At 41.0% G+C, this 18,893-nt stretch overlaps 1 protein-coding gene across 3 annotated transcripts in view; it reads right to left on the minus strand.

Annotated features, from left to right (window-relative positions):
- LOC126335105 (ubiquitin carboxyl-terminal hydrolase 31) overlaps window positions 1-18,893 on the minus strand; it is a 347,357-nt gene that overhangs the window by 72,906 nt on the left and 255,558 nt on the right. For all 3 annotated transcript variants that reach the window (XR_007564816.1, XM_049998042.1, XM_049998043.1), the window contains exons 2-3: window positions 8,915-9,157; window positions 6,680-6,818 (exon numbers count right to left, since the gene is read on the minus strand). Coding sequence is in view for 2 of the 3 variants with exons in the window: in XM_049998042.1 (XP_049853999.1) it covers window positions 6,680-6,818; window positions 8,915-9,157 (382 nt within the window). In the remaining variant the exon portion in view is untranslated. The remainder of the gene's footprint in view (window positions 1-6,679; window positions 6,819-8,914; window positions 9,158-18,893) is intronic.

An 18,893-nucleotide genomic window follows, 5' to 3' on the forward strand; every position in this document is an offset into this window, starting at 1 on the left:
CAATATGCTTCTGAATTGGCTGCACTATCGGTCAGAGGACGGCATTCAAGTATCATACAGTTGTTACGGTGCCTTCCATGATCACCAACGGTGTATGTCAGCCCCACATAATGCCACCCCAAAACAGCAGAGAAACTCCACCTTGCTGCACTCACTGGACAGTGTGACTAAGGTGTTCAGCCTGACCGAGTTGCCTCCAAACACATCTCTGACGACTGTCTGGTTGAAGGTCTATGCGACACTCATTGGTAAAGAGAACATGATGACAATCCTGAGCGGTCCATTTGGCATGTTGTTCGGCCCATCTGTACCGTGCTGCATGGTGTCGTGGTTGCGAAGAAGGACCTCACCATCGATGTCGGGAGTGAAGTTGTGCATCACGTAGCCTATTGTGGACAGTCTGAGTTGTAACACGGCATCCTGTGGCTGCACGAAAAGCATTAGTCAACATGGTGGCATTGCTGTCAGGGTTCCTCCAAGTCATAATCCATAGGTAGCAGTCAACCACTGCAGTAGTAGTCCTTGGGTTGCCTGAGCAAGGCATGTCATCCACAGTTCCTATCTCTCTGTACCTCCTCCATGTCCAAACAATGTCAATTTGGTTCACTCCCAGACACTTGGATACTTCCCTTGTTGGGAGCCCTTCCTGGTACAAGTAACAATGTGGACACGATCGACCCACGATATTGACCATCTAGGCATGGTTGAACTACAGACAACACGAGCTGTGTAGCTCCTTCCTGGTGGAATGACTGGAACTGATAGGCTGTCGGATCCCCTCCCTCTAATAGGCAGTGCTCATGCATGGTTGTTTACATCTTTGGGCGGGATAAGTGACATCTATGAACAGTCAAAGGGACTGTGTTTGTGATACAATACCCACAGTCAACGTCTATCTTCAGGAGTTCTGGGAACCTGGGTGACGCAAAACTTTTTTTTGATGGGCGTAAATTGCCCACAGTCGTTCCTCTCCCCCACTGACAATCTTTTCTATTTCACATCCAACTGTTAATATATGTTCCATACCACTGTAATACTGGTAACTTTCAATTGCGTTTTTAAGAAGTGTGCCCTCTGATCTCATTTAAGAGTTTAAATTGTATTTCTACAACTTGGCTACCTTCTTTATTTGGGAACTGGAAGAATGTTTTTCAAAACAGTGTATTCTGAAACTTCCGGACAGATTAAAACTGTGTGCCGGATCGAGACTCCAACTCAGAACCTTTGCCGCTCACGGGCAAGTGCTCTACCATCTATCCAAGCACGACTCGTGACCCGTCCCCACAGCTTAATTTCTGCCAGTATCTTGTCTCCTACCTTCCACTACAAATGATACTATTGTTTATTTTTCAGCACAGCATATCGTAACATCCATTGAACTAGTCTTTCAAAGGAATTGCAACTGAGTGTCAAAATCCTACAACTTTTAAGCTTTCCAATGTACACTGCACAATGTGCTAGCTCCAACTTTTCAAACAATAGGTGGACATTAGTGAAATGTCATTTGGCATTCTGATACTATGAAGTAGGCGGCATTCAACACTGAAGCACATTAACAACAGCAACACAGCATTCTCACCGGCACAGTTTTATTCCTGCTTGTTTAATGTTTGTCAATAATCTTCTGACTCATCTCGGGATTAAAGTAATTAAAGTTCAATTCACATTTCAATACAACAACTGTCAGATACACAACAGACATTATCCTAAATGTTTTGAAGTTTGCTATAAGATGTTTTAAGCATAGGATCCTTATAGTCAGTGCACCAGTGAAGCAGTTAAACCACCAGTTGTTGAGAAAATCTTTATGCTTTCCTTCTGGGGCACTGACTGACTGCTCATATAACCTAAACTGGGACACTATCTCTACATATGGAAGAAAATTCTACGAAGAGCAGCTGCTTGTCAGAACTTACAGGAGACAGAAAAGATAATACTGACTGTTGTAGCAAAGACTTGCAGAAATCATCTTAGCTTGACAACTGAAGTACTTAATTTTTTGAGGCAGCACCCACTTAGCTATGTACAGTGTTACCCAAAGTTGTTCCCATGAGTGTAGATATGCCAGCTATCATTACTACAACTTCGTCATTGATCTCAAAAAATATTGTCCAGTCACAGATTTATTTAGATGTTAGAATAGGTGCAAGAGATTGGGTGTCAATTTGCAAAAATGAGTGAATGATCCAACAATCCCAATTTCAGTTCGTCCATTTTCCCACTACTAGAAGAACTTTGCAAGTAAGAGCATTGCTCTGAAGAAAAGTGATTTCTTCTTTCTCATTTGTCCTCTGGACCGCTCTTCACATATTTGTCTTTCATGCAGTTGGTCACCAATCCCTGTTGTCGTCTCTGAAAGGTAATTAATAAGAAAAATCCCTTTTCCCACTCAGAAAACACTGGTCCTAATATTTCAGCTGAAATTATGTTTGCCTATTTTAATGCAGGATCAGAAAACTTGCACATACTGCTTCATTCCGATTGTGTTCCCCTCTTTCCTTTCTAGTGCCCTTCCTTTATCCAAACAGTGTTGGGTCTGGTATTATGCTCCTCCAACATTTGGGGAGAACCAACTATAGATGCATCATAGGCTATTACAATGATGTGGTTGCCACTCCCAAAGGCATTTTACAGCTACTGGTTGCAACCTCACCCCCAGGAAGGAATTTGTCTGCCCTCCTATCTGCACCTAGTGGAATCACATGGTCAAATGTGACATCATTTTTGGAAAGTGTTTGTGCATCATGTATCTGAAATGTGATTTTGGGACCAAACCATCTTTACCTAGGTGGATGGCAAAACTGTCTAAAAAGCACATCCATACTGGCTGGCACACCATTCACTGCTGTCAATCAATGAGGTGGATTTGATCCAGGACTGGCACACCTCTCTGTGTCTGGGAAGCAGGCATTTTAACACAGCTTCCAGGCTGTGTTTGTCAGATGAAATGCTGCGCACATGTCTCACTCACAATAACAGGTTGGCACATAAAAGCAAATGTCCTCTTTGGAAACAGTCCAGACATCCTGAGGAATCCACTTTCAAATTTTCCTTTGCCCAACATTAAAAATAAAAGATATCCACCTTACACAAAGCTTTCTCATTATTAATTCCTCGTGCAAAATGCACAAAAGTTCTTACTGTGCACTCTATCACTGTTTTCATCTGTGGCTGCATCTCTTGTTAGAAACAGTTTACACCTTGATTGTCTTCTCGTGAACTACAATGCGAGTATTAACTCTATTCATGATTACAGATATTTATTTCTAAGGAACTGTGCTAGATACAGCTACGTGGCTTGTTGCAAACTGTAGCTGTGTAGCTGAACTCTTTAACTTAATTATGAACACACTCCTGCATGCGCGCTCTCTCTCTGTCTCCCCTGTTCTGCTATTACAGGTAGCACAATTTAGAGGAAGCTGTTGCCACAATGGTGTCTGTCTATGCTTGAGAGGGGGCAAAGAGTTTTGTGGGTTCATAGAAATTGGTCATCTGTTATAGTTCAGCAAAAGTTCTGAAGTGCCTATGGTAAAGATCTGCCAGAAGAGAAGAGCATAAGAGGATGGTACGAAAAGTTTAAATAGACTGGAAGTGTTAGTGATGAGGACATAAGAAACAGACCTGGAGTGACAACACTGTTGATACTGCGCATACACCTCGATCCATCCGCAGAGACCATCATGTCATTTTCCAGAGAAAAAGGCATACCTCAGAGCACTGCTGTGTAGAGTTTACACGAGTGGCTGCATTTCCATGCATACAAAGTGCAACTCCTTCAAGCTATGCCAGCCAGAAGATAAGCTCAGATGTGCTACGGTTGCTAGGATCATGCTGGCACAAATGTGATGCAAACAAAGAAAACCTTAATAAGGTTTGCTTTTAAGACGAGTGACTTTTCACATCTCCAGAAAAGTGAACAGATGTGCCCAGTGTGGCTTAATTCCCCAACATAATTATTGGACTGTTCTCTTTTACTGAGCCTGTGTTCACAGCAACTGTTTACCGGGACACACTGTAACTTTACGTTGCACCTCAGTTACAGAAATTATAACCAAGACTATTGTCTCAACAAGATGGTGCACTGCCACACTGAAGGATACTTGGCTGCTAGTTCTTGGATAAAAATTTTCTAGAGAGTTGGACTGATAAAGACAGTCCAACATCATGCCAACCACCTTCACCAGACATAATCCTTCTTGACCTTCTTTGTGGGGTTGACTTTACTGATTGTGACTGACTGCTGGCAAAAAATTTCGTAAGGGAATAAGTATATAGTGTGGCTACTGTCAATATGCCAAACTGTTTGAAGACATGTCTACAAGAGGTTCTAGCCCTTTCTTCCCTCAATGATGCATAACTGTTGTGCACATTTTGCACAATATATTGCCACTCCAAACAAAATACATTGATAAAAAACCTGATTTTGAGATAAATTAAAAGGTTATTTAGTCTCTTCATCTCTAAATCTAGAGGTTGAACAGTAGACAGGATCTCCTTCAAAGAAGAAGAGCATCACAAAATGTAACAGCACATCTAGTATACAATAAGGATCAGTAACTACAAAGGAACCAGGGGTCACAAAGGCCATCTGTGACTACTAAATGGCATTGCAGTTATTTAGTAGCATGCTAAAAATGGACCCCCACTAAAGTACGTGCTCAAAGTTTTTTTCCAGATGCAATGATACATGCTCGACATCAATGCTGCATTGAACGGTGCACCCTCTCAAAGATACCTGGTATATCTCTAAGACATCCTGTTGAGGCAGCAATCCTGCCCACTAGTTCCTCTGGCGACATAAGTGTTTCATACCCAAGGCCCTTAAGAAACCTCCATAGGAAAAAATCAATTGGGGACCGATTGGGTGATCATGGCGGCCATGCAACTGGCTCGCTGTTACCAATCCACCAGCTGGGAAAGGTTGCCTGCAGATGTGCCCTCACTTGTCAGCTGAAATGTGGTGATGAATAGGTATGGAAACATCATTCAGCAGGTCTGGCAGAATCTCTCACAGGATACAAGATATGTGCGCCATTAAGACAGTCCGGGAGAAAGTACAGTGCAATTAAACAGTCTCCAACAATGCCAGCCCACACATAACTGTAGCGCTCTACTGTGGCGTTCATGATCCATGGAGTCCTGTGTGATTACTGATCATTGTTGTGTGTCAAATGTGTCACGTCAGTTTGTAAATGTTTCTTTTAATCACCTTGTATATGGACTTTCTTGTTACAGAAGAATGACCATGCTGTTGCTTGCTTTTTTTGATTGCTCCAGGTGCCTCAGACAGACATGGTACTACAAAGTAAGGCTTTGAGAGTGTAAGATAGCAAAGATTAGTGAAAGCATGGTGTACACTGCAGAAGTGAAATGGTGAATGCACAAAATTTTCAAAATGTGAAGATGACTGAGTGAATTTAATGTGGACATCAAAGTATCCTACTTCATGTTTTTATCTCATTCAGCTAATGTTAAGGAAATTTTGGTTTGTATTTGGTATTTATCTAAGGGTGATAAATTACATTTCGACTTAATCAGCTATGCCTGTGTTATAGTGTATGTATACATATAATTAAAAGTGTGCACGTCCTCACATCATATATACATTATCTACTGACAGTTTAATGAACAAAGAAGAAAGTAAAGAGTTGCCCCAGAATAAGATGCCACTAGTGAATGGAAGTGAGAAAAGTAAGTCAACTTTTTCACAGTTTCATCTCCAACACCTGACAAAAGTTGCAGATCTGAGATGATTTAATATCTGTAACATATGATTTCCAGTTCACATTCTTACCAGTATAAATAGTTAAGCATTTATTATATACTCTTTCATTTAATGAATCACCGTCCTGCATTATTTCTAATGGTGTGTTCAGACTTTGTACAGTGCGTAACTGCATCTACTGAATTTATAGTGAGCAAGATCATTAGTTACTGTCAATTGCTTGTGTTTACATCAGCTGTCTAAGAGTTTGCATCCCAGCCATCAGAGGTGCTTCGTTTTGATTTGTTCTGTGTGTGCAGTGCAACATCCTACGAATGTACCATACGACAATAATTTTCTTGGCAACAACAGTCAGTTCTTGTCAACTATATTGTAGTGCCAACTACAGTGACGTATTATGAAGTACCTTCTTCTCTGTTTATTGGTGAATAAATCTTATTCATTTCTGCTGTACTGGAGTTCTATTTTGTACAACTGGCCGAATATCTTGAATGCGAAATTATAGTTGTTCGAATGGCTAACACCTAGTTGTACCAACAACTTTTATGTAAACTCAGTGACAGCCCATTTGCAGAGAATAACTACATTTTCAGTAAATATGACTATTTCTGATCCTTGGATACAAGAAGCCAGATCATTTATATGTAGCACGAACAAGAGTAGAGCCAATACTGACTCCTGTGATGTAAGATCCAAGACAAAGTGTTGTAAATTGAACTGGCAGTAACTCATCAGGTGCCAGGGTGAAGTTTTAATTTGAAAACTACGTATCATTAGGGTTCTGAGTATTACCTGTACATTTGTAACTGGCAATTGAAAGTGGCTGTTACACGGAAATAATATTCAGGAAAATTATGAGTAATTTTCTGCACTCGTATTAACTTTGTCTATTCTATCGACATATCAATCACAGCATTTAATGGTACTTCCACGTAAACTGACCACATAACCAACCTGAAAATGTGCGATGGAAGCCAAAATCGTCTATTTCTGTGAGCAGCATGTGGTTCTCAGAGATGCATGTATCGGATGCCAACAGCTCACGCAATTCTCGTACTTCTGCGTGAGCCGGGAGAGAGACACCTAATTTCACCTGAAATTAAAATATTTCCTCTAATACTACACTTCCTTCCACTTTCAAAAACATTCATACAATATCTGAAAATTTTTAGTAAAAGCTGAAGATAAAAGGGCTGAATAAAATTGTTAAGGCAGCTGTGCTTCGTAATTTCTTATACTACCCCACAATATTTATGATGAACTGTTTATTTGGTAAGATACAGAACACAAGAGGGTTATTTATTCTTTTATGTGTCACTGTTGATTCACTTACAATCCAATGACATACTGTTAAGTCACAAGGGAATTTTTTTGACTTTATTCTCTCTGCTAAGGTACTTTGGATATTAATCACATCCTCTCAGATCATGTCATTTGTGTAACAAATGGCATTCACAAATTAATGAATGAGTAAATAATATGAAAGAAATGCACAGTAACAACTGTAGGACTCTTATGCCTTAGCATACTTACGAAGCAAAAATTTAAATTTTTGTAGTGACTTCATAAAATAAGTGCTGTAAATTTCTCAACTGCAATTTTAAACAAAATGGAGACTAATAATTAAATGATTAAAGGAAAGTGAAAAGAAAAGACTGGAAAATTCTACAATCACCAAGCATTCTGAATTACACCCACACTATCGTTTTGACAACAGGTGAAAATAAATGCAAGCAACATGGAAAATTAATAGTGCAGAAATTAATTTCCCATGCTGATTGCACTAATTTTCACATGTTGTCAAAATGCTATTATGGGTGCACTTCAAAATAGTTGGTTAGAGTAGAATTTGTAATTCTTCAAACTTTCCTGGTGAGAATTTTCTAGTTGGTTAGAGTAGAAATTTCTTTGTAATTCTTCAGACTTTCCTGGTGAGAATTTTCTAGTTTTGTGGTACTTTTATCGTTCAATTTTAACCTCTCATTTTGAGAAATTTGTATTACTAATTTTATAAAATCACTTGGCAGAAAATCTACAAATAAGGATAACATGCTTTACTGAGCTATCTCAAGATTAGAGTAAAAATAAGGTTGTGAAATAATTATTAAATGGACATTTAAAACTGATATTTATGTGATAATTAAAATCAGAATTTTGTCCATTGATTTATAGCAACATAAAAAGGCAAAATAAAACAGCTACCACACTAACAAAACTAAAGCAAAAAAAAGGAAAAAAAATTCTCCAAGACTAAGCATCAATTCAGGTGAGGTGAAACACAAAAAGTAATCCCAATGACATATTTAATTTATTATCTCCTTTCACAATTCACTAGATTACAAAGCAATAGCCCAGTGTGAAAAAGGGAACAGTTTTTCCCAATACACAAAAAATTAGCCTATCTTTTCAAGAGATGCAATGCATGTAGTTCCCCTTTGGTAGTCCAATTTCCCCTTATTTCCTCCATTACGGAGAAATATTCTTCAAAGTATACTGCAACTACTCAGAAGCTATGGGCATAGAATAGAGGGGGGGAGGGGGGGGAAGGAAGAAAAGGAGGAAGAGGGGGGGGGGGGGAGGGGCAGAGGTGGTGGAGAGAAAGACAGAGAAAGAACACTGATCTACAATATCGAAGCATGCTTCATCATAAAGAGAGGCACTGAGGCGCCAGAAATGAAATTCCTTAGATGCATCATCCAGAAGGCCAATGTGAATAGGTTAAGGAACGAGAAGATGAGAGGAGGGAGGGAGGAACGAAGGAAGGCAGAATTTAGACACCCCTTTTGGACCGAATCCGCACATCTTGGCTATGGTGGTATAGACATGTAACAAGGCTGCAGCCTACAAGAACAGAAATTTGTAAAGAGGTGTGGAAGGAAAACATCTTTTAGGAAGACCCAGAACCTGATGGATCGACACGATCAAGAGTGACCTCGCTGTCAAAGGAAGGACGACAGATAATGTTGTCGGCGACAGGTTATACACAGACCAAAGCAAGTGGAAGCGGCTCATTAACAGCAACTGACAAACTGGAATTATATGACGACGATGATGATGCTGCTGCTGATGATGATGAGATGAGTGACAGAGTGTAGGAACTAGTACCTTTATAACAAAAGGTCAAACATAAAGAAAAACTCTGATTTGTTAGTTTTAACTTAACACTGTAAGCAAGGAATAGCTGCTGACCTGTCTCGGCTGCTGCGAAGTGTACAGCACCGTGACATACACGGGCCTTGTCTGGTTTTGCGGTACGGGCACAGACACACAGAGGAAGGGGTCGAACGTGTTGCTCTGTCGTTTACAACGTGGGCATGTTAGTGATGACCTAAACTGAGCTTGGAACACAGCATGCACGAAACTGTTGTTGCAGCGAATGTGGTTTTCCAATGTTTCAGCAGCAACCACCTCATCTGGTCGACCAAATGAGTTCTGAAAAAGAGAGAAAAATTAAATTAGACTTCTGTATCAATGCCATAGAATTTCTAATGTTGCATAGGATATGTATCAAATGTCCAAAAGATTAAATAATGGAAACTCCAGGTAGGAATAACAACAATGTTGGAAAAGTTAGATTGCTACTTACAATAAAGAAGACGTGTTGAGGTACAAACAGGCACATTTAAAAGAAAGTTTTATGTAACACATTTAAATTGTGCCTATCTGTAACCTAACATATCTTTTTTACAGTAAGTAGCGATCTATCTTTTCTATATTGTTGTAACAAACGATTAATTTTTGAAAGTGAACTTGGTCATACTATCATGAAACAATTTTTAGTGACAAGGAAAGGGGTGTAGCCAAGAACTGCCACCACTGTTATCTGGGAAATCACAATTTTTTGAGTGCATATGAGAATAAATACTGTTGCAAACACTCTGACAGTGAACTGTGGTACACTGAATTTGCACAGAGTTCTAACCAAGATGGAATCATGCTGTAGACTACAACTGCTATTTGTCTTACACACTGTCATATATAAATGTTTACATGTTTCTGATAGTGAAGTTTAGATTTTCAACAAGAACACATCAAAACAACTTAATTATTCAACACACTCTAAGAAGATTTCACTGACGTTTGGATGTTAAGTTAAACATCATTAGCTTGATAGTAGCATCATACTGGTTCTTGTAGCGGAAGATAATGTACCAATCACTCTTCAGAAGAAATTGCCGTATTTGATCTATTTTTTTTTATTTTTTTTCCTCTTAGTGATACAAAAGAACTGATGTATTGCCAGTTATGGGTGATTCATCAGCTGCCCCTACCGAGGGTTTTATGCAACCCACACCAGTTCAAAACAAAAATGACCTTCAAACACGTTTTTCTTGGGTTTTTTTTTTTTTTTTTTTTTTTTGGAAAGGAGATAAGGAAAGGAGATAAGGATCTTTATTTTACAATTGCCATTACCAACTTTGGCCCATATAAACAAGTACTCATCAGCGTTTAATTTTTTCTTCTTTCTTGTACTCAACACAAATGGCATGCTTGGAACTAGAGTACCATAAGGCTGTTTAGCCAACAGTCCTGTAGTCTCAGATATACTCCATGTCTTCCAAGTAAGAATGTTAGCATCTGGAAAAGCTTCAAGGCCACCATAATCTGCTTGATTGCCCCACACAACAGCAAGTGTGAGCCAAGTACTACCTCCAAACAATGCCTGTACATCACAGGTAAAGTTCAGATGCAGTCCACGAAACACATTTGGACCTCCAATTAACTGCTGCTTATTAAATTGACCAGCAAGGTCAATATCAATAGCCTTCAAGCTGCGATACACAGGTACACTGCGCCGCCAGCGACGACGCCATGCACGTCGCAGAGGCATTGCTGTGGCAAGTTAATACAAAAATTTTGACATTAAATTTCCTATGAAATTGCCGTGTTCATTTTTTCTGTAGGACTAATAGTTTGCGCGTAGCTAGCATAACAATATGAAAATTTCAAAATTCCGGAGTGGTTTTTGAAAGTGTTGGCAGTTAGTATAAAACCCATGGGTAGGGGCAGCTTCCTTACCCTGTATCTTTGTTTCTATTCATCTTACAGCGGACACTTGAAAAAAGTGTATCGAAAACGTAGGCTAAACGGACACATTCCATATCATTACAAAATGTTGTATTGATGATCTACGGAACAAATATTAAAGTAATGTAATGCGCCACGTCAAAGCTTTATAAAGAGAATCTGTTCATATTGGATATCTAACCAGGTCTGACTATTGTATTTTAAAGATGGACACCATGGGAGTGTAATAGGATCACACTGTTAGTTAATTGACTTAGTAGATAGTTTTTGTTGCAATCGTAGGCTATCTGAGGATGATGTACGTATGTATGAAAAAATATGCAGTAAAAATTGCAGTAATATCCAGTATTTTGACTAGTTATGAGGCTACTGCAGGAATTGGTAACTTACTCTTAAAGTAGAGAAACGCAAATTGTGCCCTTCATGAAACTTAAAAGCATGGTATGCCGTCACTACAGTATTAATTAATGACAATTAGAGTCAGTCACATCAAATATTTGGGAATTGCTATGTGCGGGACAGGAAGCGGAACGATTAGATTAGCTGGTTGTAGGTAAAGCAGATGGCAGACTACTGATTTACTGCTAGATACTGGGACACCGTGCCTTGTCTTTGAAAGATATTGCGTAAAAAAATACTTTTACCAGTCCATACCTGAGTACTGCTGAAGAGTGTGGGATACACACAGTAAGCCAGACTAACAGCAGACATGGTGCGTATACAGAAGGAGGTCGGCGTGAATTGTCACACGCTATTCTGGCTGGCAAGCGTGTAACAGAAATGTTGGAACGTCTTGATTGGCAGACTCGCAAAGAAAGACGTCGAGTACTTCACAAGCACCTATACAGATAAGTCCGCGAACCTTCTTTCAGGGCAGGAATTGGGTGATTGGATGGTTGATTTGGGGAAGGGAACAACACAGTGGGGTCATCGGTCCCATCGGATTAGGAAAGGATGCGGAAGGAAGTCGGCAGTGGCCTTTCAGAGGAACCATCCCGGCATTTGCCTGAAGCGATTTAGGGAAAATCACGGAAAACTTAAATTGGGATGGCGGGGGACGGGTTTGAACTGTCGTCCTCCCGAATGCGAGTCCAGTATGCTAAGCACTGCGCTGTCTCGGTCGGTGGCAGAAATTACGAATAACCATCAGCCCACTACTTACGTGACCCGTAGATGTGGCTCAGATAAAATTAGACAGTGTCGTACAAGCACTAATTCCTTCCATCCTCCATGCACGAGAGGAATGGGAAGAAATCTCAATACTTGGTACAATGCGAATTACGCCCTTAACATGCAGTTCACAGTGACTGACTCGGTATGGATGCACATGTTGAAGCATTGAGATCCTCGTTAAGCCTACGTCATAATGCAAGCCTCTCTTGATCCTGTCGTTGGACTGACACAATGTTGCAACTGGCGTAATAAACTGCATAACAAAATTCCATCACGTCGTTCGGTACAAAAAGACGAATCATTAAAGTTGGTCAGTCTTCACCGCGCTATTAGCCTATAACATATCAGTTCGTGGTTTGATTCCTCAGATTCTGTAACAGGTATACCTGTCAAAATATTTTTATTTCTTTCATTCAGTGGCGGCTCGTCCGAAGAGAGGTCCACTTACATTAAATGTGGCCCTCTCAACTACTTAATTCCGAATCGTTCCCATTGCTCAAAAGGAAGGAACTCCTTTTCTATGTGTGTAAAAACCTACGCCACTTTGCTAATGGGCGTAACAGGCCGCGCAAGCCGAAACACTTTAACAGCTTGTTAGCGCTCGTTTAAAGTTTGCTGACAAGACGATTAACCTGACCTCGCGCGGTCTCGTAGGCAGCACAAAATACCCGCTAACTGCCAACTGAACTCGGTAGCTCATACAGCACTGCAAACCCATTCAATCCTCTGCGACATAACTCACTAGCGGTAAACTACGCTGGGTATGAACTCTTAAATGCATTACCTTACTTTAACGTCCTGTCACTGTACGCTCAGATCTGGTACTTACCGCTCCCTGCGCTCGTGCTTGCAATGAACAGAGCTGTGCAGGGGCCTACAAAACCTGCAGTACGTTAACAGATCTGTTACTAGAACCCAGGACCTCCGAGTTATGAGTACAAAGTTTCAACGCCCACTGGCGCAGCTCCAAAGCGACCAACTGATGTACATGACTGTACAAGCTGCTGAGCAACGAATGGCAGAGGGTATTTCGTATCAACATCAAGTACTTAATTTTTTATTACATTCGCTTATGGAGGGAGGCAAAAAAGTCTGACTCTGTACAAGTCCTAATCTGTTTCGTCTTATTTTCACGATAGCTATCCGAGATATTTATATAGTTAGTGCAGTGTCTGTATAGTTGAATGCAAATGCCCTATGAAATATATTCGCAAATTGCAAATACAATATTACATCAGCTGGATGGATTACTATAGACAGATGAAAATTTCATGCCAAAGCAAGGCAAACTGTCGAGGAAAACATTGTCTCTCCCTATGTAGAACCACACAAGGAGTGCTCGGATACCCTAAGTTGTTCAGGCGACCAACAACGATGAGCAGGAAACTCAGGTTCGGGTCCCATTTCGGCAAAAATTTTTGTGTGTCGTAGTAATCTAAACACAGAGGCAACAGAATTGAAGGGTTATGATGCCAAATGGACTAAGCGCCAGTTCTGCATAAATTGTTTTCAACTTCTTTAGGTGGAATGTGAACAGAGCTTTTACATACTTGAAGAGCTACCTCCAATAATGGCTGATATGGGTGCTATGAAAGTCAGTAGATATGAGGGGTAACTCCTATGAATTGTTCATACTAAATGGTGTAATGCAGAACGTGTTACATGAGTTGGATATACTGAACATTAAGATTACGTATTTCCACTTGCTCCTGCCGTTCTGTAGCCTGTCTCTTGCGTGTCTTCATTGGCAGTACAACGGATAGTGAAAATAAAAGGAATGATTTAGCACAGTGAAATAAAGAGCGAACTGGTAACTCTACGAGAGTTCAATAATTGAAAAAATACCAAGAACTCGCAAATTGATGATATCATCATTAACAGAACTATGGTTAATGTAAGTCCTGCCTCATGGATTAAACCCACAACAGCTGATGTAATTCAGTTAAAAAATGGAGAAATAGAGGGATGGGAAAAATGGAGTGTTGAAAAAAGGGTGCCGAAGTGAAAATTTCAAAACGATCACATCCAGTGAGGTTGGTGGCGTGAAAGGATTGTCTTCATAGAAAAAGAGAGACCTGAAAAGTATGATTGAATACCTAGCTGAGGTGCACAAACACTTTCACGGTGAACTGAACCAAGACTGAACAGAAAGGATTTCTAGAGGTAGAAATACTTTTAAAAAACTTGCTTGGTGGACTTAGTCCATTTAGTATTTCAGTGTAAATTTATTTAGAAAAGTCAGTGTTTGTTATTTTTGGATCATGAAAAGTTGATAACTTGCTTTCTTAAAGTCGAAAGCAAGTGTTAACGTGAAGTTAATGTATATTTATTTTCACATTATTTGCATAAAGTTTACTCAGGATAAGCTAGAAAATACATTTTATTATTTAGTCCGCAAAGCATGATAACCGTTCTCTCTTTTCGGAATACCGGTTCTTTACCAAACAGCGTTCTGCGACATAGTTACCTTTCTTCCGCGGATTAAGTTCCCTGAGAATCGCAATTAGCCTTTCGTTAGTGTGGGAATCGTTCCACTCCATGAGGACTCTAACCATTGGCGCAGTAGACTACTACTGAATTGGCCGCACTAGTGTACTGTGAGTGATTTTCTTTACAGATGTACTGCCTTCTTCCAGAACATTACCAACAGTCTTCCGGAACGGACCGGCTACAACAGAACAAAATTCGTGCGATATCGAACAGCTAGCATCAAATACACTAAACCTCTTTCAGTCACAGACAGCTGAAAAGACTATGTTGAATAAATGTCGGCGAACAACTCGGTAGTGAACTCTGAACACACAAACTAATTGTGTTTGCGTGTTCTAGCAGCTTCAACTGTACCGGTTATTAGGCTGCATCTGACAATGGAAACTCGGTAACTCAATTAAGAAGAGCTACATTTAAAATATACTATCGTGCAAGTGGGTAAAGTAGAAAGGCTACGACCTGAGCAGCAAAACCACTCTCAAGGTTCCCGAACTCAATCATTCTACACAGTATTCTTTCTCAGTGCCGAATTTTTGGCTGTATGTTGGGACGCGGGGTGGGTGGTGATAGATACAGTTTATACAAGGTAAACCCGAACTAGAGAAACAAAATTCATCGGTCGTTCAAAAATATTTTTTGCATATTTTGGAGACGGAACCGAGCACTACTGACTGCAAACTTGAGGACGAAGAGGAAAGTGGGCCTTAGCGTTGTCAACAGCAAGTACCGTGACTGAATGGAACAAGTTTATTTCCAAACAAAAGGCACAATGCTCACAGTGTCTGCATTTACGCTGTTCTCCAAATTTATTCAGTGAACTATAAAGATACTGATGAAAAGAAACGAAATGCAATGCAATTATCTTGCGATGAGCGACTTGAAACCACGTGTCCGCTGCAGGAAAGTATTCCGAAAATATCCCTGAGCAACCTCCGAAATTTAGTTGCAGGAGTTCGTGTTCACCTTGTGTCACTAAGCGCAGTCTCCTAGTTCCCGAGTTCACTTGAAACGTGTTACAGTACAAAATTTCAGAGGTTAGAAGTTGCGTTCTTCGTTGTTTCTAAATTTCTTTTGTTGCTACAGAGCAACTTTTAATTCGGATGGCTGATATACGGAAAACAACAATTTACTTTGGGGTTTTGAAACAAACCCTTCAACCTGATGATTGCTTTATGCTTATACTTTTAAATGTAAACATTGCTTCTTTCACGTTTTTCACTTCCACGCCTGCATCTACACCTACATCACTACCTTGCTGTTCAGAAATGAGTAATCGGCAGAGGGTTCAAGAGCACTTTCATACTACACTGAAGAGAAAAGGAACACTTGCCTAATATCGTGTAGGGCCACCGAGAGCACGCAGAAGTGCCGCAACACCACGTGGCGTGGACTCGACTAATGTCTGAAATAGTGCTGGAGAGAATTGACAGCATGAATACTGCAGGGCTATCCATAAATTCATAAGAGTACAAGGGAGTGGACATCTCTTCGGAACAGCACGTTTCAAGGCATCCCAGATAGGCTGAATAATGTTCACGTCTGGGGAGCTTGGTGACCAGCGAAGTGTTTAAACTCGGAAGTGTGTTCCTGGAGCCATTCTGTAGCGATTCTGGACGTGTGGGGTGTCGCATTGTCCTGCTGTAATTGCCCAAGTCCGTCGGAATGCACAAGCGACATAAACGGATGCAGGTGATCAGACAGGATACTTACGTACGTATCACCTGTCAAGAGTCGTATCTAGACGTATCAGGGATCCCGGGTCACTAACTGCACAAGCCCTACACCATTAAAGACCCTCCACCAGCTTGAACAGTCCCCTGTTGACATGCTGGGTTCACGGATTCATGAGGTTGTCTCCATACCCGTACACGTCCATCCGCTCCACACAATTTGAAACGAGACTCGTCCGACTAGTTAACATGTCTGCAGTCATCAACAGTCCACTGTCGGTGTTGACAGGCCCAGGCGAGGCGGTAACCTTTGTGTCGTGCAGTCATCAAGGGTATAAGAGTGGGCCTTCGGCTCCGAAAGCCCATATCGATGGTGTTTCGTTGAATGGTTTGCACGCTGACACTTGTTGAGGGCCCGGCATTGAAATCTGCAGCAATTTGCTGAACTGTTGCATTTCTGTCACGTTGAACGAGTCTCTTCAGTCGTCGTTCGTCCCGTTCTTGAAGGATCTTTTTCAGCCGCAGCGATGTCGGATATTTGGTGCTATACGGCATTCCTGATATTCACGGTACTCTTGTGAAATGGTCGTAAGGGAAAATCCCCACTTCATCGCCACGCCGAAGTTGCAGTGTCCCATTGCACGTGTGTCGACTACAACAGCACGTTAAAAGTCACTTAGGCCTTGATAACCTGCCGTTGTAGCAGCAGTAACCGATCTAACAACTGGGCCAGACACTTGTATATAGACGTTGCCGACCGCAGCGCCGTATGCTGCCTGTTTACATCTCTCTGTATTTGTACACGCATGCACATATCAGTTTCTTTGGCGTTTCGGTGTATTTCTTCACCCGTTTCAGTCTCGAATTGCACGTAGGAAAAATGAACACGTAAACCTTTCCGTACGAGCTCTGACTTCTGTTGTCCTCGCGACCCGGGCAAGTGTCGAGTGCTATATTACGAGCCTGCGCCTCGCGGCGGCCTCGGCCGGTGCTGGCCAGACTCGAGCCTCACCCGCCGCCAACTGGGGGCGGTCCAGCGTCGGCGTCACACAAGCTGGCCGCTGCTGTTGCTGCTGCAGCTGCTGCGACTCCCACTGGCTCCGCACTGCGGCTGAAACGGATTTTGTCAATACAGTTGGCTAGCTACACACTTACACCGCAGACGCCTCCCAAAGTCGTTTCCGCAGCTCTCGATTGACACAAACGACAAACTTCTCACATACCAAAGTTTAAGTTAATGGAAAGCCGAAAACAACCGGTGGTAACACAGGTACGAATACAAACTTGGTGAAATTGCTGTCTTCACTAGTTCTGTGGCTTTGTAAAGTTACTCCCTTCTTGCTGTCGCCACATGCAGAAGAGATTTCAATCGAATTCCATTCGACTTTAGCACTCTGCTTCAGATTTAAATTACGAATAAATATTAAATTTGCGCTTAAGCGCAAGGAAGACACTTCGTACAACGGCTGGTAAACGAACAAACCAAATCCTACATGAGGATCTAGACGAAACGAAAATTCCACTTCGCTGCAAACTGTCCGCTGGGACACAGTGAAAGTTGTGTGAGCCTGATGCATGCCTACGTGTATTTCTTGACGTATATACGGATTAAAGTCAATGACTGGTCGAGATGTGCAGCGACGCACATATGTCGCTGCCGATCGAGGTCGGCTGCTCTGTCCAAGTAACATCAACTTCTTCATCCATACATCAGGATGGCTCGAGAGCATTTTATGTGCGACACGGATTATTCTTGAACGCCTCAGGACGCACGGCAAATGCGCGAGAAAACCCAGTACCAACGCTGAAGAAACAACTAGCTACATTTAGGTTCGCTAGACAATTACACTCTCCACTTACCGTTCGATGGCGATGGTGGTGATATCGGTTTGAGGCTGCTCCAAAAACATATTTATCAGCGCCATTGCAGAATGTGAATGTTTGAATTTACTGGGGCGAATAAAGTCTTTCGTCCTAACCAGTGTTTTTGGGACAACGGCCCGTGGACACACGTCTTAAAAAGATTTCCCGATAATGTCAACACAGACAGCTGCCCCTTAGGAATATATTAAAATGGATAACAAAAAACATGCATGGCAGCGCGCATGCATGCTTTTTCCTCATGCTCCTAACAAATCTATAATATAAACGTGACAAAGCACAAAGTAGATCGAGAATTAGCAGAAAAAACGTGCCATCTTGGCACATGTGATTGGTTAATGGACAATAGAAAAGGGGAACCACTTACACTGAAAATGAGAAAAATTTAAATTTACTCAACACATATTTATAACGACTGCAAAAACAACACAATACGAAGTGGCATATTATACGTTCACTATATTGCGACAATCTGAATTTTTCCTTTGGCTTGAAACAAGCCGTCAAATGTTTTGTGAAATTATTTATCCGAAAGTACGAAATAAAACAGACCAGAGAAATATTTGACGCTCCTTTGGATGATGCTCGAAATTATGTACGCCAAATGATGTGCCGACTGAGAATGTGCGTTCTTTTTCCTGATATTTGACAGATTCCCTATTCAAAAACTGTCGAGTCTGAAAATTTGTTGCAACTTTTTTTGCTCGTTCGGGCACAAATGATAGAAATATGTCAAAGTCACACAACAAAAGTCTATAAAACCCTTCAGATAAATATCTCGTAGTAGTCTTTGAAATTCTAAGTTAAACATTGAACTCTAAATTCTCAATCGGCGCCTCATTTCCTGTATATTATTTCCAGCATCACTCAGACGCTAGTCAAATCTGTATCTACCCTGTTTTGTTTCTTACTTTTAGATATATCAC

Source organism: Schistocerca gregaria, chromosome 2 (genome assembly GCF_023897955.1).
Source record: "Schistocerca gregaria isolate iqSchGreg1 chromosome 2, iqSchGreg1.2, whole genome shotgun sequence".
In the NCBI taxonomy this organism is placed as follows: Eukaryota; Metazoa; Arthropoda; class Insecta; order Orthoptera; family Acrididae; genus Schistocerca; species Schistocerca gregaria.